General features: G+C 40.2%; 2 protein-coding genes across 5 annotated transcripts in view; both read right to left on the bottom strand.

Annotated features, from left to right (window-relative positions):
• Positions 1-10,322, bottom strand: part of EXOG (exo/endonuclease G) — a 43,069-nt gene extending 32,747 nt beyond the window's left edge. For 2 of the 4 annotated variants that reach the window (XM_053600851.1, XM_053600852.1), the window contains exons 1-3: positions 10,132-10,308; positions 4,706-4,845; positions 2,591-2,667 (exon numbers count right to left, since the gene is read on the bottom strand). In XM_053600851.1, coding sequence (XP_053456826.1) covers positions 2,591-2,667; positions 4,706-4,845; positions 10,132-10,294 — 380 coding nt within the window. In that variant the 5' untranslated portion in view covers positions 10,295-10,308. Of the gene's footprint in view, positions 1-2,590; positions 2,668-4,705; positions 4,846-8,675; positions 8,826-10,131 lie in introns of all 4 variants that reach the window. The other 2 variants (XM_053600849.1, XM_053600850.1) reach the window with 2 other exon arrangements.
• A 3,948-nt stretch (positions 10,323-14,270) lies between these two features.
• ACVR2B (activin A receptor type 2B) overlaps positions 14,271-24,484 on the bottom strand; it is a 49,602-nt gene continuing 39,388 nt past the window's right edge. The window contains exon 11 of the mRNA XM_053600848.1: positions 14,271-24,233. Coding sequence (XP_053456823.1) covers positions 24,039-24,233 — 195 coding nt within the window. The 3' untranslated portion in view covers positions 14,271-24,038. The remainder of the gene's footprint in view (positions 24,234-24,484) is intronic.

The raw sequence follows: 24,484 nt of genomic DNA, 5'->3' as shown, positions 1-24,484 counted from the left end.
TGCTAAAATTATAGGCGTAAGCCAAAATATGTCTTACATTAATATAATACAACATTGTGGTAATTCCTTAGGATAAATTTCAAACGCCAAAATTACTGAATAAATATTTTAATAACTTTTGATCATATGTAAAACCAATACTTTTAATAGGGTTGTACCAATTTACTATATATACTCTAAAACAGGGGTCCTCAAACTACGGCCCGCAGGCCACATGTGGCGGTATGATTGCGTTTGTTAGCGTTTTGTTTTTTTACTTCAAAATAAGATATGTGCAGTGTGCACAGCAATTTGTTCATAGATTTTTTTTTTTTTAAACTATAGTCTGGCCCTCCAATGGTCTGAGGGACAGTGAACTGGCCCCCTGTATAAAAAGTTTGAGGACCCCTGCTCTAAAACATGACAAAGCAGTTCCATAACAATCTTTATACTGGGATTTACCATTTAAAAACTATTTATGTGAATTTACCTGGGAAAAAAATGGCATGTGGTTTTAACACGCACTTTCTTACACTTACAGTTGGATGAGATTTCAATGAGATATAAATAACAATACATACCATCCTTAGTTTCTAAAAAAAGTAAAATCAATTTCTTTATAGCATATATGTCCAATTGCAAGATAAAGTTTTCTCCCCAAAACTTATCCTTTGGGAAAAGAAAATGTTAAATGTTTCCACAGATATGCAATCATGAGTCCAGACTGTAGAAAGGAGACTCTATAGGACAAACACCAGAGATATAGTTTTCATTTTTTTTTGTTTGTTTGTTTGTTTGTGGTTTTTGGCCGGGGCTGGGTTTGAACCCGCCACCTCCGGCATATGGGACAGGCACCCTACTCCTTGAGCCACAGGTGCCACCCTGTTTTTTTTTTTTTTTTGAGACAGAGTCTTACTTTGTTGCCCTCAGTAGAGTGCAGTGGAGTCACAGCTCACAGCAACCTCAAACTCTTAGGCTTCAGCGATTCTCTTGCCTCAGCCTCCCAACTAGCTGGGACTACAGGCACCCACCACAAAGCCCGGCTATTTTTTGGTTGTAGTTGTCCTTGTTGCTTGGCAGACCCGGACTGGATTCGAACCTGCCAGCTCCAGTGTATGTGGCTGACTCCCTAGCCACTGAGCTATAGGCGCTGAGCCAAGATATAGTTTTCAATCAAATATCAGTATCAATCAAATCTGTGTGTGCATCTTCTTTGAATCCTGATTCAAACTTACAAGTCAAAATAAATAAATAGAAAAATGTGAGCATTAACTATAAAACCAATAAAAGGTAAAATTTGGGGGGACAATAATAACACATACATATTTTAAAGCCCTTATCTTCTAATATATTGTATCTTAAATATACAATGGAATACTTATAGATAAAATATCTATGATCTGCTTAAAATAATGTGAGTGGACGAAGCAACTGTGTTTATAACTTGTAATTACTGAAGTCTTCAGTGTGGTATGCTTAATTACTTTAAACCACAAAGTACGAGATGGGGAAAAACAAAACAGCCTGAAACAACCTCAAACAATTCTAGTTTTAGATGCTTAAAGAGATTACCTGACAGAACTTGTTAATATGATTTTATAGTTAGGTTCTATCAAAAATTGGCCAACGGGGGCGGCGCCTGTGGCTCAATCGGTAGGCCACCGGCCCCATATACCAAGGGTGGCGGGTTCGAACCCGGCCCTGGCCAAACTGCAACAAAAAAATAGCTGGGCGTGTGGCCGGTGCCTGTGGTCCCAACTGCTCAGGAAGCTGAGGCAAGAAAATCGCCTGAGCCCAGGAGTTGGAGGTTGCTGTGAGGTGTGTGATGCCACAGCACTCCACCGCGGGTGATAAAGTGAGACTCTGTCTCAAAAAAAAAAAAAAAAAAAAAAAAAAAAATTGGCCAACAGTTATGTTATGCTGAACCACAATTAAAAAAAAAGTTTGGGAACTCTTGAAATACAAAACCTTTTTTTTTTTTTTGAAAAAAAGCTGAGGAACACTGAAATACAAGAAAAATCAGTATCCCCTAGACACACTCAAAAAAGATGTTACTGTCTTCATTATTAGCAGGAATATTATTTTGAGTAGTTTCTCTTAAAACTTGACTTTGAACAGTGGCAAAGATGATTAAAAAGGCCGGCTATGTTTTGTAGTCTGTTCTTTCAGAGAAGAACATACTTCTGAAATATAGCAAAGAAAACTGGTCCAAAGTACTTACTTTCAGAGGGTTAACTTTTGAAAAACAAAGACAAAAACAGTTATTAACAGGCACATTAGTATTCTCATGTCACATCATTCACCTTCTGCAGAATCTATTTTAAAAATGTGACCGCTTGCAAGGCTGAGGCAGGTCAATAGCCTGAGTTCACAGGTTCGAGACCAGCCTAAGCAAAAGCGAGACCCCCTTCTTTAAAAATATCCGCATGTTGTGGCAGGCACCTGTAGTCCCAGCTATTCTGGAGGCTGAGGCAAGAGAATCACTTAGCCCAGGAGTTTGAGGTTGCTGTGAGCTATTACACCAGAGCACTCTAACGATGGCAATAAAGTGAGACTCTGTCTCAAAAAAAATTTTTTAAATAAAAAATAAAAAAAAACTCTGACCCCTCACCTGTTCCAATATCCAGAATTATTATCAAAATTCTGAGGCACAATATTAGAAAGGTAAAAGGTTTCAGCCATGGCTTTCTGTGAAAAGAAAGAAAGAGTAACTTTCAATGAAATGCCTTTCTCTTTAAAAGGTATTTTACGAAGCAAACACAGATTTCCTTATACATTAGCTCTAGTGATAATCAGTTGACTACTGTTTTACATAAATCGAAGCCATAGCCATTCCAGGACAGAAAGCTCTTACGATTATTCAAATTAAGGATTATAATAAAGTAATTTGGTGTACTTAGTTTTATCATTTATAAAATCGAAGCCTATAATATAATATAAACTTTAAGAACTAAAGTTTGCAATATAAAACTAAAAGGCACAATCAAATTTTAAGCATTGGCAAAGTGTTTTCTCAACGAAGGTTAACTCTCAGGAATTTTTTAGTGTAATACAAACACATTAGTTCAAAAGTGACAGAGGAAAATTCCTTGTCCTTCTGGATATCTGACCACTATGTGTTAATTAACTTCATACCTCTGACCCACACACACAAAGCTCTATCTCATTATATTTCTTTTGATTGATCTATACTAACTGCCAATGCCACAATTACCTTCTCTGTAAGCAGTGGCTCTAAATCTTGGGTGCATATTTAGAAATAACCTAAGAAGCTTTAAAAATATTGATGCATTGGTCCCATCCATGAGAGTATGTGATTTAACAAGTTTGGAGATTTTAGAAAGTTTTGGAAAACAAAAATAAGTTGCAAGATTTTTGACAATTTCCCCAGGTAATTATAACGAATGAGTATCCGAGGTTGAGAACCACTGTGAACCACCAATAGTTCATACAATGAATGTCAATGTTGTAAAAGATACTCCTCCCCCTTTATGATAGGGAAATCAGTGTAGATGAAAGGGGACTAAAGAGATATGACAACTGAATACAATACGTAATTAATGATTAGATACTGGATCAAAAGAAAGTTGTAAAGGATATAATTGCGCCTATAGTCCCAGCTACTTGGGAGGCTGAGGCAAGAGAATCGCCTAAGCCCAGGAGTTGGAGGTTGCGATGCCACGGCACTCTACCGAGGATGATAAAGTGAGACTCTGTCTCAAAAAAAAAAAAAGGATATAATTGGAACAATTTGGAAAATCTGAATATAAATTGTATTTTAGGTAATAGTATTGCACAAATACACAAAAAAGATTTGTACACACTTCTTGGTATAATAATACTTTTTTTTTTTTTTCCATTTGAGACAGAGTTTTACTTTGTCACCCTTGGTAGAGTGCCATGGGGTCATAGCTCACAGCAAACATTAACTCTTGGGCTGAAGCAATTCTCTTGCCTCAGCCTCCCAAGTAGCTGGTACTACAGGCACCTCCCACAACACCCAGCTATTTTTAGAGATGGGGTCTCACTCTTGTTCAGGCTAGTCTCAAACTCCTCAACTCAAGCAATCCACCCCCCTTGGCCTCCCAGAGTGCTAGGATTACAGGTATGAGCCACTGCAACCAGCCTGGCATAATATTCTTATATACAAATTGTATGTATATATATAAATATCCTCATTTTTAGATGAAACATGCTCTTATGCAATCTATTTAGGAATAAAGTATTACGATGTCTGCAACTTCCTATTGGTGATTTTAAAATATGTATATGTAAATGCACCAAATGTGCTTGCTATACTTTTTCAACTTTTCTACAAATTTCAACAAATTTTCTACAATTTTCAAAATAAAAATGAGTAGCTTCAGTTCCCAATAGCTTCCCACTTCCCTTTATATAGCATTTAGTTTTCATTATTCAACCTGTTTAAAAGTCTTGACATCTTAACAGAGAATTAAAGTAAGAAAAGAGTATGAGGTCAGGAGCAGTGACTCAGGCCTGTAATCCTAGCACTCTGGGATGCCAAGGCAGGAGGATCACCTGACCCCAGGAGTTCGAGGTAGCAGTAAGCTATGATGATGCCGCGACACTCTACCTAGGGTGATAGAGCAAGAATATGGAAATTCTCAAGTTTTAAGGTTTGGCTCCTAGGTTTTTAATCCCTAAAGTCTTACTATATGGATACCATCAGACCCATATTCCCATTCTTCCCCCAATATATGCCTACACTTGAAAATTTATTATTTCCTGCTGGAGCCATGTGTCCTCGTGACCACCCACTTCCAAAATAGTCCTCATTGACAGCACTGAAGATTAGAGGGATGTTAGGATCAGGCTTGAATTTACAATGTTTTCTGTCTGCATCACCTGAAGAAAAACACAAAAAATAAGTAAGTTATCAATGGATAAAAAACATTTCTAAGCAAGGCAAGCTGGTTGCTACTGGCTGGCATTCTCTGCAAGCAGCATGTCATTAGGGAGTGCATGCATGTTTCGAGTTCCTGGGATAGTTCAGATACTTCACCTGAATTTAGAAAGTACTGGTCTAGGAAAGAATGCTTTTCATATAGTACAACTATCTCATATAATTTTGATTCTGGTCTTTCTAGTTAAAGAAAAACTCCTCTGGATAATATTTAAGTAAATACAATGACCTTTCAAACAGCTAAGGTGTATAAAAAGCTTGGCTACTAAATAAATTCTTTTTTTTTTTGTTTTTGTAGAGACAGAGTCTCACTGTACCGCCCTCAGGTAGAGTGCCGTGGCGTCACACGGCTCACAGCAACCTCTTACTCTTGGGCTTACGTGATTCTCTTGCCTCAGCCTCCCAAGTAGCTGGGACTACAGGCACCCACCACAACGCCTGGCTATTTTTTTTGTTGCAGTTTGGCCGGGGCTGGGTTTGAACCCGCCACCCTCAGCATACGGGGCCAGCGCCCTACTCACTGAACCACAGGCGCCGCCCACTAAATTCTTAATAAAAGACACCCAGGCTATGTAATATAGGATTATATTTTGATAAGTTCATATGTACTGAAATAATGGATATATTTATATAGACAAAACAATTTGTTCTAGGCAGGCACAGCCTGGGGATGGGGGATGGGGTGTCCCTGATCTTGTTTACTGCCTCTTAAGCCTTAATAAAACAAACATTTAAGTTACGAGCTCCACCCAGAAATTCCTAAAACAGAATTTCTGTGTACCACATAGAAGGGGAAAAAAAACTCATTTTATGTTGCCTCCAGGATGGTTTGCCACAGAAGACATCAGCAAATTGTAACACTACATTTCCACTGTCATTAGATCAGATCTTGTTAAACTACAGAAATTCTGAAAAGAAATGAAACACTGATACTGATTCCAATGTGATTTCATCTAGCTAAGAAAAGTTTAAAGCTATCAGATCCCAAGGTTCAGAGAATTTAATACTAAGCTTTTTAGAATCATTTCATAAAGAAAAAATATAACTAGTTAATACAGAAGAATTATCATCAGCAAACTTTCAAGCGCCATTACAATTGGAATCTCTTCTTTGTATACCCAGTTACCACTGCTTGGTGCTCACTACCCTTGAAAAGTAATTAGTGGGAATTTCTAAAGGTCTAAGATGATACCTTCCTGGACAAAAGATGTAAATTAACTTCTATCAGGCAACTAGTAGCATTACCAATGGAGAACCATATTAAACCAAGCTTAGAAATTAAAGTTCTACATTTGATGCATGGATTTGGGTTACAAGCCTCTGTGATAGCTAGTTGTGGCCTTAGCATCTCTAAGACATGCTTTTTATCTTCCTTTTGACCCTTCTCTGCTCTGTGCCAAGACAACCTTCCATGTACAAGGGGCAGGCATAGGTTAGTTCCTCTTTCCTAAGGGAACAGCCTTTTGGTGTTCTAAGTTAATGTGGGAAGGGTCTCTTATAAGAAAACCCATGTTGAATGAGCCCTAAATCTTTCCTTAATCATCCTCCTCCATTAGGTTGTAAAATCAAAGGCAAAAGTGGTTTTGGTTGGCTAGGATCTCCCTTACCTCTATGGATGCTGGCCTTCTCCCAAATATTAGCCTGATAATTCTCCACTATCTTGCTGGCTCTTCATTTTTCACAGGGATTTTTTTTTAAAAACATATTTTGTATACCGCTAATAGTATTTTCTGTTGTTTTCAGCAGGAGAGTTAGTCTAAATAACTTAGTCTGTCATTACTAAAAACAAGAAGACATTTACAATAAAATCAAGTAAAACAACCATATTGCTCCCTATTTTCAAATATTGTCTCTATGTTATTGCCCCCAAATTACATAGCTCATGAGATTTACAATATGAAATATACTGCTCTTCCTATATGCTTTTGAAAATGATTAACTTAAAAGCAGGACAAAATTAGTAAAGTTTCAATTCCTTATATTTTGGAAACATTTCTGTGTTAAATGTATTAGGCTTGAGACTAAATCAGTTTCTTTTTTTTTTTTTTTTTTGTGAGACAGAGTCTTACTATGTCACCTTTGGTAGAGTGCTATGGCATCACAGTTCACAGCAACCTCAAACTCTTGGGCTTAAGCGATTCTCTTGCCTCAACCTCCCAAGTAGCTGGGACTACAGGTGCCTGCCACAACACCCAGCTATTTGTTGTTGTTGTTGTAGTTGTCATTGTTGTTTAGCAGGCCCGGGCTAGGTTTGAACCCGCCAGCCCTGGTGTATGTGACTGGTGCCCTAACCACTGACCCATAAGCACAGAGCCAGAAATAGGTTTCTTTTGACATAAATTTACAATCAACTTTCAACTGCTGTGATAAAAGTTTTCACCTACATCAGTTTCCCTCTAAGAGCAAATACATTCCAAACCTTCTACTATTCTGCTAGTTGTTATATACACTAGAATGGCACACATTAATTTTAATACCAGCATTTTAATATTCAGAGACATAGCATACATTTCAAAGGAAAGCAGAATATGTGGGCCATATAAGAAATTAAAAGGCAAATCAGTGTAACCTGGTTTCTTGTACTCTCAATGAATCCCCAATAATAAAAACAAATAAATAAAAAAGCTCAACAAAGACTAGAAAAGGGGAAAAAAAAGAGAAAAAAGGAAAAAAGAGAAGAAATTAAAAGGCAAATAACAAAATGGTAATAAAACAACTATGACAAAATATAATACACTTAATATATAAGGATATTACAAATCTGTTCACAAAAGAATATCCCAATTGAAAATGGGTAAAGAGTAATGTACAAAGGAATAACAATTCACAAATTGTTAACCCTCACTGATAATGAATACAAATAAATCAGCTATTAAATTGGTAAAGGTCAAAAATGCTTACCATGTCTGAAGTGTGGGAGACAGAACCAAGAGTGATGGTGGAAGTGTAAACTGGAAGAATCTACCTAGTTAATCCTTGGTTATCAAGATCTAATAATGTTAATTATAAAAATCTACCAAGACATAGGACATATGAACAGATTCACACATTTGCCTATCTCTCCAGCCTCATTCACATCACATTTTCCATCTTACCAGCCACTCTGGCCTTCTTTTAGTTCCCTAAAAGAACAAAACTCTTCTGCATATTGGGGCCTTCAAAGATGTAACTGTGCTTTTCTTTGCCTAAAATACCTATGGCTAGGTAACTTTCATTCATACTTCAGTCCACTTTCCTAGAGAAGCCTCCCTAATCAAAATCAGGTTCTCATGCGATAATCTCTCATCACACTCTTTATGGTTCCTTAATTACACACTCCTAACTTGCAGTCACTTCTTTCAGAAAAGTTATTATCAGTTACAATTACACATTCATAATTATTCTTTAGATTAACCTACTCCCCCAACTGAAAGTGGCATAAGGATAGAGATCATCCACCCTGATCACTGATTTATCTCCAAGGCTTAACAAAGTGCCAGACCCATAGTGCACTTAAAAAGTATCTGCTGAGGTAAGAAATGACTGGTGCTTGCTGTATCAATATTTACGGCAAAGCCTATAAACTCATGTGTCAAGATATGGATCTGCTCAGGCCTGAGACAGCTGAGAAGGGGGTTCTCTGGCTTCTAAATGGGGTTAATCAGTGAGCTATATAAATATGATTTCCTACATACACTATGATGTGAAAAAGGTTGAGAATTATTATCAATAATCCTTCCTGTTTTAAATTTGTAATCATCTTTCACTGATTACTTTTTATCCAACCACCTACCCATTATCTTGCTTTTGGAAATATGTTCAAGAACCCATCTAGGCACCCGCTTTGCCTGATCATAGGACAAGGCATGATTAGTGTAACACTTTGTCTCTGTTCCAGTTAAAGGGAATCCAAATTGTCCTAAGAGAGCGTTTTCTGTATATCCTAAAAAAAAGGGAGTGGGGGGTGGGGGGGAGAGACAAAAACCAAAAATTATTAGTGACTCTTATTAAGAAAGAAAGATTATAAACAAAAGGAGTGGAGTGAGATTTCTAAAGGACTGGTCTGATCAACCAAGAGATCTCATTTTTGCAATTACATATAAGACAAAGAAAATATGCAGTAGGCAAAGTACTGATTTTGCCTATTATCAGTGGTATAGTTACATCAAAATAGACTGCAGCTGTTGTATTAACTTTTAAACAAGGGATCAATCTTACCTGTCTTTCACATCAAATTTCCAAATCACTGCTCCACAAAAATGGTGTATTTTTTTTCATAACTTAAAGGCAAAGCTCATGTCATTACCAGCAATTAATCACTGATAGGACTGAATAAAAAAAAAGCCTACCTATTTAATACGGTTTAAAAATAAGTGTGAGGACAAAAGCACAGACTTAGTTTTAGGTTTTTAAAAGATTATCATTAACACTCCTCAAATTTCTGATACTGAAGCAGTGAGATGTGCACTGTAGCAAGATAGTAGCCAAACTGGTCCTGTTTTTCCTACTGGGAGAAACCAAGCACACAGTTAGCAGAGAGTCAGTTTCAAGATAACCCTCTCTTGATGCCTTTTCAAATCCTCAACCCATCAGAGTAACTGTGTCTTGCTAAATGCCAAGAATCAAAAGGAGCAAGTTAAATCAGTATGTTGGGGAAAGTGCAAGAAATGGGCATGTAGTGGGATTTTGTTTTGTTTTGGGGTTTTGTATCAAACATAAGGTTGGTACTCTTGGTAACATGGGGAATTCATATTCTTTGAAGAAGGGATGGCAGGTATTCAACTGAACAATGACAAAATAAGGGCAGTTGACCAATCAATTAAAACTACGTGTTAAGTTGTTCCTTCATCCACACTTAACTGAATGCCAATTACGTACCAGGTCCTGTGCTGGATGAAGAACAAAACAGACATAGTCTCAACTCTTATGGAGCTAACAATCTTCATGAGGAACACATATTAAAACACATCTATCTTGGTGAATAATTTGGGAGGAAAAGCGGTGGAGGGTATGGGTGTCTGTGGAGAAAAAGAAGATCCCCAGGGAAAAGCAGCACACGAGGGAGGCAGGTGAGACACCAAGTAGGGAAGAGGCGGATCCAGGAGAATGGACAGACCGAAAACCAAAGGCTGGGCTCGAGGCCCCGCAAATGGCAAAAGATGCCCGTCAAGAATTGCGATTTACGCCCCAGATAGGAGTCCGGGTCCCAAAATCCGGCCAAGGAAGGGAAAATGTGCTCACAGACTTACCGTCCGGTTCCCTCACTGCTAGCGCTGCCTCAGCACTCTGACTCCGGAAAAACTGCAGTGCGGTGAGCCCGGCTCCTGCGGCTCCCACTACAACCCCGGCCACAAAGCCACTCAAAAAACGCCGGGAGCTTCTGAGGCGGGAAGCCACACTCTTGGCTGCCATATTAACCACGGCACCTTGACCATAACGCATGCGCACACCGAGTCTAAAGCCGGAAAGCCAATCGCAACCGCGGGACTAAGATACGCATGCGCGACCTGGAGCAGCCGCGTCGAAAGCCTCTGAGGAGACTGTGAGATCCCTCGCGCCGGCCCGACCTTCCAGCTGAGGGCCCGGCGCACCCCCTGGTGACAAATTTGTAGGCACAAGCACACCTGCTGCCCTCCAACCTTGGTCCCACTGGAGGGCTTAGTGGTGTGCATATACAGTCCTGATAAGAAAATCCGTTCAGTCCTATTTAATAGGTGAGTAAACGTTCGCACTCGGTTACACTAAGGGCGGAGAATCCAACTCGGGTCTGATGTCAAAAGCTGTGCCATGTTGGATGTCATCTTGTCACCTGGTTTCAAAATGTCATTGTATGCAGTTATAACTTCAAAAAGTAACTTCGTGCCTCCTATAGAATTTCTTACCAAGACAACAATCCATGAGGCAGATAGCAGTTTTAATACCCACTCAGCCATTTTCCTCCTCAGGTGTGATACTTAACATTTCCAGCATCTGTTTCCTCTTTTACGTGGGTAATGGTGGGCATTACTAATACTTAGACCATAGAGTTCTTATGAGGAGTAAAGGAGTTGACACATGTAGAACATTTTAGAAACGTACCTGGACAGGTCTCTTAAGTGCTCTATAAATGTTAAAAGTTACTAATTTTGTTGTTAAAAGATGGGATCTTGCTATGCTATGCAGGTTGGTCTCCAACTCCTGGGAGCAGGGGATCCTCCTGCCTCAACCTCCCAAGTAGATGAGGATACAGACATATGCCAAGGCCTCCAGCTATTTTGGTAGAATATAAAATCCGGAACTGAATGCCTGATGATAAAGGAAGAACAAATTTACCACTTACAAATAAATCAGTCTTCATTCTGCAGCACAGTCTCCAGCATTCCATGTGGACTTAGTTCACTGTGGAACCTTCAAGTTTCCCATTTCTTGGATAATTGGTAGGAACTTTTTTTGAGAGAGAGAGAGTCTCACTCTGTTGCCCTGGGTAGAGTGCCACAGCATCATCATAGCCCACAGCAACCTCAAATTCTTGGGTTCAAGCAATCCTCCTGCCTCAGCCTCCCAAGTACCTGGGACTACAAGCACCACTACAATGCTGGAATAGTTTTTCTATTTTTAGTAGAGGCAGGGTCTCACCCTTGCTCAGGCTGGTCCCACTTTCTCCTCCTGGAGGCTAGGATTATAGGCAGGAGCTACATGACCAGCCAGACAATTAGTAGGAATAATTTCAACTGACCACTACGATGATTTACTCAGCAGGAGGCCATTTCTTTTTTGTTTGTTTGTTTGTTTTGTAGAGACAGAGTCTCACTTTATGGCCCTTGATAGAGTGCCGTGGCCTCACACAGCTCACAGCAACCTCCAACTCCTGGGCTTAAGCGATTCTCTTGCCTCAGCCTCCCGAGTAGCTGGGACTACAGGCGCCCGCCACAACGCCTGGCTATTTTTTTTTTTTTTTTTGGTTGCAGTTTGGCCGAGGCAGGGTTTGTACCTGCCACCCTCAGTATATGGGGCCGGCGCCTTACCGACTGAGCCACAGGCGCCACCCCAGGAGGCCATTTCTAACAACCAAGTGAAGAAGTATAGACATTATATGACAGCCTCAGATAGAAGAATACCTCTTGTGAAGTCATGTTGTAGAATCCAGAGTGTCTAACCCTGATTGATTGAGAACAACCAAAGTCCTTTCTAGTGATTTTGAATCCGGTACTCTCTCCCGTTGGTAGAGCTGTAACATGAAACTTTGGCATTGTCTATAGCCTTGTTTGTTTGCTATGTGGACAAGGGAGCAGATGCATCTGGTCTTGCACTGAGCAACAATGGAAGAAATGCTGAGACATAGGTAGAGAAGGCCTGCAATGCTGTGACCCCAGCTTCCAAAGCCTCCAATCCCCCATATGCATCTTGCCTTTCCCAAGGCTTGCCTGGCCATTTCCTCTAGGTTCCATCCAGTGAAGCCCTCTTTTCTAATGGTTACTGTCACTTGCAACTGAGAGTTTTGGCAAATCCAACCAGACAATACTAGTATGTGTAGGCTTCAAGGCTACTTCTGCAGCTTCTACTAGAACTTACTTAAATATATACAATCACTCAAGTATTTCTCAAGGCCCTCCTAAATGCTGAACATTGTGCTAAACACTAGAGATCGATGAATGGTAGATAACTTTTCCTCATCCAGGTCCTCTGCTTGGTAACAACAGCTGACCCCACTCTTAGCCCCAACAGGCCAAGAATTTTCTTGTAGTAGGGAAACTCCCTCTGGGCCTGTTTGCCCACTTCCTCCTCCTGGAAGCTAGGATTATAGGCAGGAGCTACTGATTAGACCAATACTTTTAAATTATAATTAGGGGAACCCTAGTTTTCCAAAGATGTGCTTGAGAGTTAAGGCAAGTGATGGGAGGGCAAACTGAATGGCTCCTGAGCCCTTTTCTACTTGCTCAGTCACACAAACCTGCTTTTTATAAGCCAGCCGTCTCAGAATTCTTTTGGTGAAAGAAGTTTCACCAATGCCTGCTAAAGTTCCAAACTGACAGCTTTTTCAGGTCCAAAATCTTCTATCAAAACTGTCAACTTTGGCTGAGTGTGGTGGCTCATGCCTGTAATCCTAGCACTCTGGGAGGTTGAGAGGCAGGAAAATGGCTTGAGCTCAGTTCAAAACCAGCCTGAGCAAGAGTGAGAACCCATCCCTACTAAGAATAGAAAAACTAACCAGGGATGTAGTAGACACCTGTAGTCCCAGCTACTTGGGAGGATGAAACAAGATAATTGCTTGAACTGAAAAGTTTGAGGTTGCTGTGAGCTGTGATGTGAGACTCTGTCTCCAAAAAAATAAATTCAGCCCTTTGCCTTTCTTTCCTTCTATGTGTTCTTCATTAGGGACATTCACTAATAAAAGGTGGGGTTTATAAATCTGAAAGACCAAAAACAGTCAAATTTTGGACAATTGGTCCCTAAGTAAAGGGCCCTTTCATGAAAACATTTCTCTAGGAATTTCAAGCAGGTTCCTTAATCCTCATAATACAGGATGAATTAAAAGGCACAAACCATAGTAGAAGGATTGAAAGCTTGTGTTTACCTACTTAGGTAAATACTAGTCATAGGCAAAAAAACTTTTGTTAATTACAGTAAGGTAATTTCTAGGGCTTTCCTGTTTTGTTAGGTATTAAAAACAATCACTTTTATTATTAAGGAACCGTATTTTATTTAGTGAGATCAAGTCAGGAACTCCAGAGCCTGAGACCTGGTTTGCTGATTCTGATAAGGGGTAGGGGCCTACCCCCATAACTATATTTTTCAATGGTTCAGCAAATGACCTCAGTACTTAGAAAATTTGAGAATGGCAGAGCTTGTATTCTGCATTAGTTATGAATACAGGTAGTCCCTGGGCTATGAATGAGATAACTTCTGTAAGTTTGTTCTTAAGTTGTATTTGTATATAAGTTGAAACAGACACATTTACCTATTACCTTTAATAGCTTCCATTTGCAAGTGCAAGTTGAACATCAGTGGTACATCTGTAACTCAAGGACTGCCTTTAGGCTTATTTTCAAGGCTGCTCCACTTTCAAAAACATTGCACAGAGTTGTCTACAAAGTATACATCTAGTGTGTATGGGGGGGTATGTCTTGGAGATTTGGAAAATATACTCCTGCCCTGTGGAAACTTACCCCAAGAATAGTCCATTCAGGAGAAACCCCCAGGGTCCTCACTAGGCCCTGGAGTTCCAGATAGCAGACATGAGAGAGACCGGTGCTTAGCTCCAGCCCCACACGACCATTAACAACTGCATGTATACCAAGCAGGAATTGAGTCAGACCTATAAACTAGGGAATGCCGTTTTATTTATTTCTAATTCCCATGAAAAAAACTTCAGTCCCCCACCCATGTAATTAAGAGAGACACCAATGATTTTTATTATTATTTTATTTTCATATACAAAAAGATAAAACTTGAAATAGTTCTAGATTTTTCCTCCTATTCTGTTGGGGTGTGGCTGCTTCTTCACACAGGGGGAAAAACTACATTCACATCGGTTTATTTGAGGACCCAGTGCAGAGTTCAAGCAGCAAAACCCCAGTTTAGCAATCTAATTTCAAACCTGACACTCATTTCTAAAATTACCACAGTAAAAAGGAACAAAGATCCACTGCAAATGCATGAACTATGATACAATGTTCTTTCCAAAATGTTTTCATTTTGCAACTGTAATTACACAGATGTCTGCTTTAGGCCATTTTAGATGTGTGTGTATAATATATATATTGATAAATCAGCACACTTTTCAAATCCAGACAGGGTAACAGCAACAAGCTTAACTCTGTATATATATATTTTCAAAAACATGATACTTTAGTATAACTTTTGTTAATTCAGTAGTACAAGCTATTTCTGTTCTACAAAATTTTTATTTTATAGCTACAAGGGTGAAAAGTGACTTACTACATTTACATCTCACATATCCTGGTATACAAACAGTACTTACTGAATTTGAGCCAAAAACTAGAAATCTTTAGTTTTAGCAATTAAAAGAGCTTCCTTGCTTCTACAGCCTTAAATCGTATACTAGTCACGTTTCCAGAGTTTTACTTGTCATTTTAAACTGTGAGAAACAGGTGAATCCAAACTTTTAATTACAATTTGTATATACAAGTTAGATAACACAGCTCATTAAAACTTAGCTATCCATCCTAAGCCCAAAACACACGTTCTCCACTAAGTTAGACAAGTCTTAGGGTTTTCCTTCTTTCCTTACAAATAATGTACAAATTAGAAGTAGCTGGTAAAACTGATACATAAGATGGCAAATGAAAGGTGACATTTTCTGTTGGTTCCAAAACTGTTCCTGCAAATTTTGCACTCTGCTGTGTTCTTTAACTGTATGTCTGTTACATGCAGAAAGCTCTTTTCACAAGAATTGACATTAAACTCGATGTAAGTTAAATTTACAGTACTGTATAAAGTTATTCAGATTCAAATGTGGAAAAATATCAACAAGTGAAAAATTTGGCCTTGGATGCTACTATTAAGATCATGTCAAATTCACAAGCAGATTCTTTTGTACAGTTGAAAAATGGCATTGTGTGGATTTGTGGCATGGAACTGATATCTAAAAACATGTTTCTAATCTGCGGTAACTCTCTCCCTTCAATTCTCAAGTACCAGCAAATTTTCATTGCAGTTTTACAGAATTTTAGGAAAAATGAGGAACAAAGCCGCTGGCATTTTAACAATTCCTTCCCTCACTGGCAGTCTTAATATTTTCAAATGAGGTCTCCTAAGAATCTCTAATTATCACTTGCTCCCAGACAGCCTTTCACAACGACATGGACACTTTTCAAATTAAAACTCAGATGTTGCCTAATCTTTCCTACTTTCATCTCTATCACTGTTGGTAAAATTTGTATGATTGCATTTTTTCCCTAATGGAGAAATTATTTGGCTAAACACACACTTATCTTGTGGCAGTGCTCTGAGAAAACCCCACTAGGGCTAAAGCACTTGCAGGGACTGAAGTCAACAGTCCACTAAATGGGGCGGAAACTAAACAGAGGGCTGAGTCTGGACTCCCACTGGGAACACACTTACCTTGGTGTCCCATGACCAGCGGGGACGGCAGGACGGCCCAGGCAGGCAGCCCATGCTCGTATGGCTGAGTTACCACTTTTAATCTTGGTCTGCCATCTTTGCCCCAGAGACAAAAATTCAGATGTGGTGACTGCTGGTTAATTAAACTTTTTGAACTGGTAAAAAAGACTCTTTAAAAAATATATATTTTATTAAAATACATCAAAATGACAAACAGCCATATCCCACAAGGCCTAATTTCACAGCAACATATGCTACAAACATCTTCCCAAAATGCACTGTGGGGAATGGTGGGTTATTTTTTTTATCCTGCCATTTAAAGGAATGTTCTACATTTGAGCTTTAGTGACTGGAAATATGTTACAAAGAGTTCATCTTTGGAACTAATTTGCGTGCAAGACCAGCCAATTAAATCACTTTGCCTATTCAGACACATGACAATACTGAAAATGGCAGAATTCAAAGAGGAGCACAAGAAGCACCATTCAGATGACACTCCAGACCCATCCCACCACAGTGCCACGAGAGCTTGCCAGAAGCCCTGTTTTCAGTCCTTGGGAAGAGTTTTGCTTTAAAACAAGTAAGTGCCCACACTCAACAGGGTTCCTGCGTGTATAGGTTACAAGTCTGCAGTATCAAGAGGACCCAGATGGCGACACCGTTCAACATGAGGTCTGAGGTAACTGGTTTTTAAAATACCTGGATCACAAAAGTGCATCCAGAAATTAGAGCTGGGGAAAAGGAAAAAAGTAGAGGGTTGAAGGCTAGAAAAGACAAGTAGAAAAGAGCTTACAGCAGTTGCTTTTGAGGGGAGGAAGGTGACAAAAACAAAGGCACAACAGAATTACATTCCAAGACCCGTGGCTGGAGAGCTGAGAAATGTTCTTTTGCAGGAAATGGGAACAGGGAAAGGAGTATTAGGGTTGGTTCCTGGAGTGCTACTAGATCTGCTGGAACTAAATTTATCCCAAGTATAAAAGGAATAAGGTGTAAAAGTATACTTTAAACCAGATAAGTAAAAAGCACAGCTGATTTAAAATGACACATCAGAATTCTCTTGTCAAAACTATCCCATCCAGTGTGCCTCTGTCCAGAGGCAGCAGCCTGAAGCCAGCAGGCAGGCAGGGTCTGGGGGGACAGACAGGCCTTTAGCTGGGCCTCAGAACTGGCCATCACAAATACCAGGAATTAGTTTAATTATTCACTTCTCCTACATCTCCACCAAAACTCCCACCCAGATAACCACTTTCTGCACAAATATAGAGGCTAAAATCAACACTGTTTCCTACATTATGGCAGTGATGCTTGACTTTGTTAAGAAAAGCAGGAAAACCTTTGGAGATATTTGAAAGATGCCCTGCTGTTATTGGGGTTCTGAGAGTCCTCAATGCACTCCTGGGTGACTCAATAGATTAAAGCAGCGAGCCAAAACAGCCCTGACCAGAGAGGACCAATTATGCCCAACAGTTCTCCCTTTAATTTGATCACTGTGTCCATCCACATGCCACCCTTTCCCCATTTCGGAGCTATTACTAAATTAGATAATTCTATCCCCATATCCCAAAACTGGATAATCTGGCCTTAGATAATTCAGTTTGGTGGATTACTCAAACCATCGAATCCCTGTTTCAAAGTTTTTATATCTTGAATCTTATTTGTGTTCCATCTCACACCAATCTGCACCCCTATATAATTTTCATTCCCCCAAGCAGTCCCATGAAACTATGTCCTATTCCAAGAGCTTACAAACTAATTTTTGACCTCAGAACCCTTTATTCCACAGAAATCTCAGGAGGAAGCACAAATGTAAAACGTAGTGCAGGTCCCTCTCTCCTCTCTCAGGCCCTCTCCTTCCAATCCAAAAGGAACAGAACTGAGGCATCAACATCTTACACAGCCACAGTGGAGTTCCCCCAAAGTTGACAGCAGTCTGCCAGTGTATTACGAGAATCCATATGAGTGCTAAAAATGTCCTACGCCACTCATGCTCCAGTGTACATTTATCTTGAAAGGTAAAGCTCACTAGCTCTGATTACAAAATCATTCAAACTCATTAACTTTATAAAAATAATCTGTGGTATAAAACAATCTCCGCACCATGTAGAAGAAATCTGTCAGATGATATAACTAAATATATATGTAGAGCTATAGATTTCTTTAAAGTAAAGTTTCAAGTGTCCTGTTATCTATCATACAACCTATCCTTTTATTTACAATGCTAACAGCATTCCAATGCAAACATGATTAGGAGAGTCAAGGAATGGCTCCATACCCATCCAAAAGTAGAAGTTCCCATGACTCAAGACAGAACTCACCCATTTAAAAAAAAAAAAAAAAATGCATCCTCACCTGCCTGAAAAACTAACTCATGGGTCATATTTTCCATAGCTATAAGCTCAAAAACATAAACTCTGCAAGTAAATGTTAACATTTTTCTCAAGATATCCAAAATAGCCCATTTGTATAACCCACTGCTTATACAAGTACACATACAGTCAGGTGTATATTTTTTTAGTGTCCTGTGGTAGGTTTACAGTAACTCTCAGAATTGCCTAGGCCCTAGACAATCCAAAGACACAGCCCTGGAGAAAAAAGGGCAATGTGGGGCCCATCACCATAAATTGGCATTTAGAGAATATGCATTTTAATTCTTGAGGAAAAAAATCACTTCTGTTTATGTCTATGAGCTGCCATAGGAGCAAATAAAGTATCATTGGTTTTGGCACTACAGGGTCACATGAAGTACAACAATCAAAAAGTCTCACTTCATTCAAAGATACTGTCGTAAAAACATAAAACCTTGGTAAAAAATTTAAATAATGGTAAATTCTTTTAATTCAATTCTTACCCAAATCAAAGTTTACCATGGACCCCAAATGAGCATAAATCAGAAACATTCAAAATTTCCCACTAGAAAATTTGGACCTTTATTTGCTGATGGGCCTTTTGGACCCACTAATTGTTTAAAACATGTTCTTTAGTCAACTGAATTTCCAAGGGAGTGTTTTGAACTTCAAGTTTTTTTTTCTATGAAATTAAATCATTATATCAAAAACTTTTCCAAGCCTTCTAAAGGTCTGGAATACATTCATAGGTAGACTGCTGGTTACAGATCAACTACCCCAAGTCTTATAACTATATGTATAACCCTGAATTCATTAAACACTTACAAATCTAGACTGAGAAAATATACAGTTCATCAACTGAATTACTGGGCCTATTTATCTAAGACGTTAGTATCAACTGAGACTTAAACCATCATTACTAGGCTGAACAAATGAGCTGCTGAATATTTTATTAGTTTTAGATCTAATTTTACTAGTTTTAGATCTAAACATAAAAATATAGATCTTGCAAACAGCCAGTAACCAAAAAGAATTCATGTTACCCAAGTAACAAGGAGAAAAAGCCACCCTGCCCTCTTCCCCTTCTAACTGCTCCCGCAAGATGGGAAGAAGATGAATAGATTCTTCAAAAGGTAGGGTCTGATGTTCCTGAAATCTGAACCAGACCTGGCCATCTCTTCAAACATGTGCCATTTAAAACCCAACAGGATGAAATAACTGAGACTAAAGATTAAGCTGGGTTAACTCCTGGAAACTGCTTTCCAATTTAGATATTTTTCTAGTGAGTCAAGTTGTTGAGAATAATGATTGGCTATTCAACTTCTAGTACCGATTCTAAAAATTTACATACTTATGCTCATGGTATTATTAAAAAAAAACCCAGCAAGTTCTTTTATTACCAATAGGTGCTCAGAACTTTATACTGCATACTGAAAAAGGCAAAATTCTGTTTGCAAGAGGGCCATTGAGTCCTGCCACCCTCATGGCTCAGAGGGCAGGGACGACATGGAAGGCTTCTGGAGTGACACAAAACATGTGGAGGACATTTAATACACAGCTGGGCTTGCCATCAAGGAAAAGCCCCCCACACAATCCAGGCACCCACGGAAAAGCAGGCGGGAACAAGACTGTGGCCAACTGGAGAGAAAGACAACAGAGCAGAACTGCAGAATCAAGTGCTTTGCTTTTTAAAGCGTCAAGCCATGTCAAGAGAGTTGGCCTGCTCTCTTGGAGCAATGGAAGAACTATCTTGTTGGCCTAGAGGTGAGAAACCCGTCTCCCTTTGCTGAAAATATGTGAGAAAGAGGCTCCAGCCTCCTGAAGATGTTCAAGGCTGGACAAAGCCATTCTTGTTCTGCACAAACACCTCCAAGGCCAGATATGATGAATGCAGAGTCAAAATCAGCTGACATGTATGGTTAAGTTCTTGTATTACCAATAGGTGCTCAGAACTGGCCATCTGATTCCCCAGGCAGTACTGATTCCCCCTGAGTTCCTATCCAGAGCTGACAGGACAGGGAGGCCATCTTGGACAACAAAGGCTGACGATGCTCACTGTTTCCCTCACAGCCAGTATCACTTTCTCCCAAAATGGTTCATGTGCAACCCCTGCCTTGAGTAACTCTTTCAAAGGATTCCTGATAGGGATCCAGTGGTCCCAGGACAAAACCCAGCTCATGCCAGGTCAGGCAGGATGCTCTGAACTCGGTATGTCCACAGCCTTCCCTGGCTCCCCCATCACTGATAGCTCTTTTTAGTACATTGTAACATAATGGTCTCTGGCCTCCCTTGCTTCATCCTTCTCCTGTTCATTCCTGGATTTCTCTAGCTAGGGATGACTTCCCACAGTTATTACAAATGTTTGCAAACAACATTCTCCCCCCAAGGCCCATCCCTACAGCCAAAAGCCTGTTTGGATGACAGCACACTAGGAAGGATGCAGGAAGGATCCTTGGCTATCTCTGTCCCCTGACTGGACCCCTCCCACCCTGAATAGAACAGCCCCTCCCATGGGTAGGAAAAATGATGCCAGGCCCCATATCCACAGTATTTGATAGTATGGGGTCAAAAAAAAGTAGCAATTATCTGAGGTCCCCAGAAGGGGATGTCATATGAAGTATCTGTGGACAACACAGACAGAGGCTCCATGACTCAGTAAATGTAAACCAGGGATCTAGGTAGCTCACTCCTCAAAGAGCACATGACAGTAAGCACATGAAAGTACTTTATCTGGGGCAAAAGGCCCACCCAGGCTGCCAGAGCCATGCCCTGAAAGTAAATCACCTTCTAGCCATCAGCAACCAGGTATTCAAATGATGGGTTCATTTTATACCACAGCATGAAGGGAAAGGCAGCTTGAAACCCAAAGAACTATCACAGACTACCCTGACTCTGTCTCCTACCCGGCCACACCATCTCCAGACACTTCACTCTGATGGCAAGATCCTGTAGGGATGCTACAGTGGCTGAGAGCATGGTTGGGCAAGGGGGAGGCCACTCAGAGAAAAGACATGCAGGTGTGCCCTGTCTGTACTACATCCTCACTGAAAGTCCCACACTGGAGCCACAGCTCAACCCTCCCGCAGCCAGGCCAAAATTTCTAAGACTCAAACCAGCACACAAAAGGAAAACCACCCAGAAAGGCTGGAGTTAAGTGTTTGGCACTGGACAGAATCAGTGATGATTATTCCTGTAGTAAATTTGCTACATTTGTTAGTGATTTATCTCTTCTAAGGGTAAAAAGTAGAGATGCCTGCACTGCCTGAGGAGAAAGCTAAAGAAATTAGATATGGCACTTTTCAATAAATATTTTAAAGCTTCTTAAAGAAATAAATGGAAAAGGAAAGCAACTGCTGTAAGGCCGATTTTGCTGTTAAAAAATTATTCCAAGGGAAGAAAAATACTACAGCACAAAATCAGATAGTTAAAGAAAGACAAAAATAGCTTACCAAAACAAAAATACCTATTCCTGTAACCACTTGGCCAGCACACGTTTTGACCCATGAAGCAAAAACTGAGCTCTGAGAGGGAAGTAAACAGGGCTCTCATAGTACCCTGTGCCCAAACACCCAAAGAAAACCAGCAGGCCCCAAACGCTGTCACAACACGCTGAGAGGGGAGCACATGCCCAAGGCATACCAGTGCCCTATTACACAACAGACTCAAAGACTGCCAAGACATGACCCTTCTACTCCCAGACAAACTGCTCCAGCAGACTGCCCAAAGTCACCATGCAGATTCACAGAGGCACCATGGATCTTTTCCATCATGGCTGCTCATTTGCTAAACAAATTAAATCTCAATTAAATTACCTCATGTGGGTCTAAAGGCAACAGTCTTACCAAGTTAAAGTGGGGTTACTTGTCATTCTAAACATCAACCCACCAGGTTATGGGAAACATCTGAAACTCCAAGAAACCCAAGAGGAGGCAGCCCTCTTCAGTTCTCCCGTAAATCAACCTCTCCCCATTGCCTACCAACTTGCCTACCCTCAAGATTAAGAGATTGCTGTTTTAAAATAAAATTATCTAAAGAAACTAGAAGGAAAAGACTTCACAAACAAGAGTGACAAATGCCCAGACTTGGCCCAGACAGCCAACCTACAGTCCATGACAATTATTTACAAGGAGGTGTTATCGAACAAAAATGGTAGCACTCCCTAGAAGACGCAAACTTTTTTCTTTTTTTCCTATTTCTTTTAAACTTCCTTGTCATAAAAGCCAACTTACATTAAAATATAGTTACTACAAGACAACACAACTAACAAAATATATAATAAAACTTACATAAGTAGAAAATTCTGAGGTATTTCTGGTTTGAGGTGATCTGTGGTCGTGAAGTTTTAATTCTTTTATTTTTTAAAATTTAAACCTCGGAAGCCACATAGCAAAGCATGTGTATATGTGGATGTGTATGTTTTGTCTGAAAAAAAAAATTAGCATGTTTTATAAATTAAAAAAAAACTCAAATGTTGAAACAGCAGCATTAGGAACATTCATGACTAGAGCAAGGTTATGGCATAATAGAAAAACAATTTTTAGGATATGCACCACTTTAAAGAGTCTGGAGAAAGCCATGTCCACGAGCCACAGAAAGGGGACAGTAATGTCACCACATGGAACAGAGCCAGAACTGCAGAACTCTGAAGTTTCCCAGCCGGGCAGGGCTTAGTGGACCCCACCAGGAAATCCTCTTGTCCTACCTCTGCAGGGCGCCCCTTGTGGGCATTTCCCTGAACTGCTCCAAGAGGAGACAAAAGTATTTCAACTTGTTCTCCATTAAAGATATTTACAGCATCATGTCTAAAGATGCATTCACTAAACTGATGATTTCTACCCTCACCTACTCTTAAAATTAGGGCAAAAAACATGTTTCATCCTTATGCCTAAGCCCAAGTTAGTGGAAAGAAATGGGGTCAGGCCAGAAGGTGGGTCAGGGCTATTTCCGCTCTCAGACTTTCTCCAAACCCCACTCTTGCCGTTAATGCTCGGCCTCCACAAGGTCCTTCCCCTCAATTCCTGGTTACCTGAGAAGTAGCCTCCATAGCAAAGGATGCTGTTCTGAATGTAACCGAGTCCAGTGTAGCTCTGTTCCAAACCCTACCCCGGCACTGTCTTCCCCTTTCAACTCCAGTCCAAATCATCATCGTCATCTCAGTTTTTTCTCGGTCAGGACAACACCCGTTAGATCCGTGAAAGACGCATCTGCTGTTTCTTAAGCTCACTAAAACAAAATAAAATGTGGGGGTGGGGATGCGGGCAGAGGGGAGAGGAATTTCCTCCTTTGAGAGGAAGGTATGTTCTTATGTAACAGTCTTCAAAGATTCATTTAGGTAGAGTTTGCAGCATTAGGTTTCCTAGGACAGGAGATGGGTTTCTTTGTGTCAAAGATTCTGAGATGACAAACAAAGAAAAGAAGGGAAAAAAAATTCCAAAGGACAGGAGGTGGCTGAGGCTCTTCAGCACGGCGCTGGTTCTGCATTCACAGCTCAGCACCTCAACGCCTGCTGACATGTCCGCTTGTTTGCGATACAGTAGAGCAATATGCTGGTAAAAACTGATCCAATCCAAAAAATAATATTAATAATAATAATTATAATAATTATAATAATAATAAAAAGTCAAGGTAAAATAGCAGCTGCATTTTATGTGTTTGTTGGTTTTATGGGATTTCCAAAACAAAACACAACTTTTTTTTCCTTTTTTCTTCAGATCCACTGAGTCTGGAGAGACACTCATATCCTGGGCTTAGATGCTTGACTCTTTAGGGGGCAGGTCCACGTTGGTGACAGAGGTCACCAGGGAGACAAGACAGTCCGAGGTAGTGCCATTGACCGACCTCCGGATCAGGGACACCCGCTCTTCCACACAGCCTGCAGACAGGCGAGCTTCTGCATCGTGGTCCCAGCATTCCTCGATGGTCACACAGAGCTGGGCCAAGCCCTACACACAATGAAGGAGAGGGGAAAGACACCTTTGTTAGGGCCCCTCAATGAAGATAAGCTTGAAGGACAGTAAACTTGAGAATGTTCCCAAGGATCAGGCAAAACCCACCAGCCCCAACAACACAGGCAGGTCCACTAGCAGGGGCTGGGGGATAAACGCCAGGAATCTGGATGCCTTCCTTCTTAGCAGTTGCCCATCTTCAAGCCCACTGGCCTCCCTCCACAGCCTCAGGAAAGGTTCAATGAACC

The sequence above is a fragment of the Nycticebus coucang genome, chromosome 8 (genome assembly GCF_027406575.1).
Source record: "Nycticebus coucang isolate mNycCou1 chromosome 8, mNycCou1.pri, whole genome shotgun sequence".
Taxonomy (NCBI): Eukaryota; Metazoa; Chordata; class Mammalia; order Primates; family Lorisidae; genus Nycticebus; species Nycticebus coucang.
The sequence above is the reverse complement of the archived record's forward strand: the minus strand, read 5'-3'. Positions and strand labels throughout refer to the sequence as shown.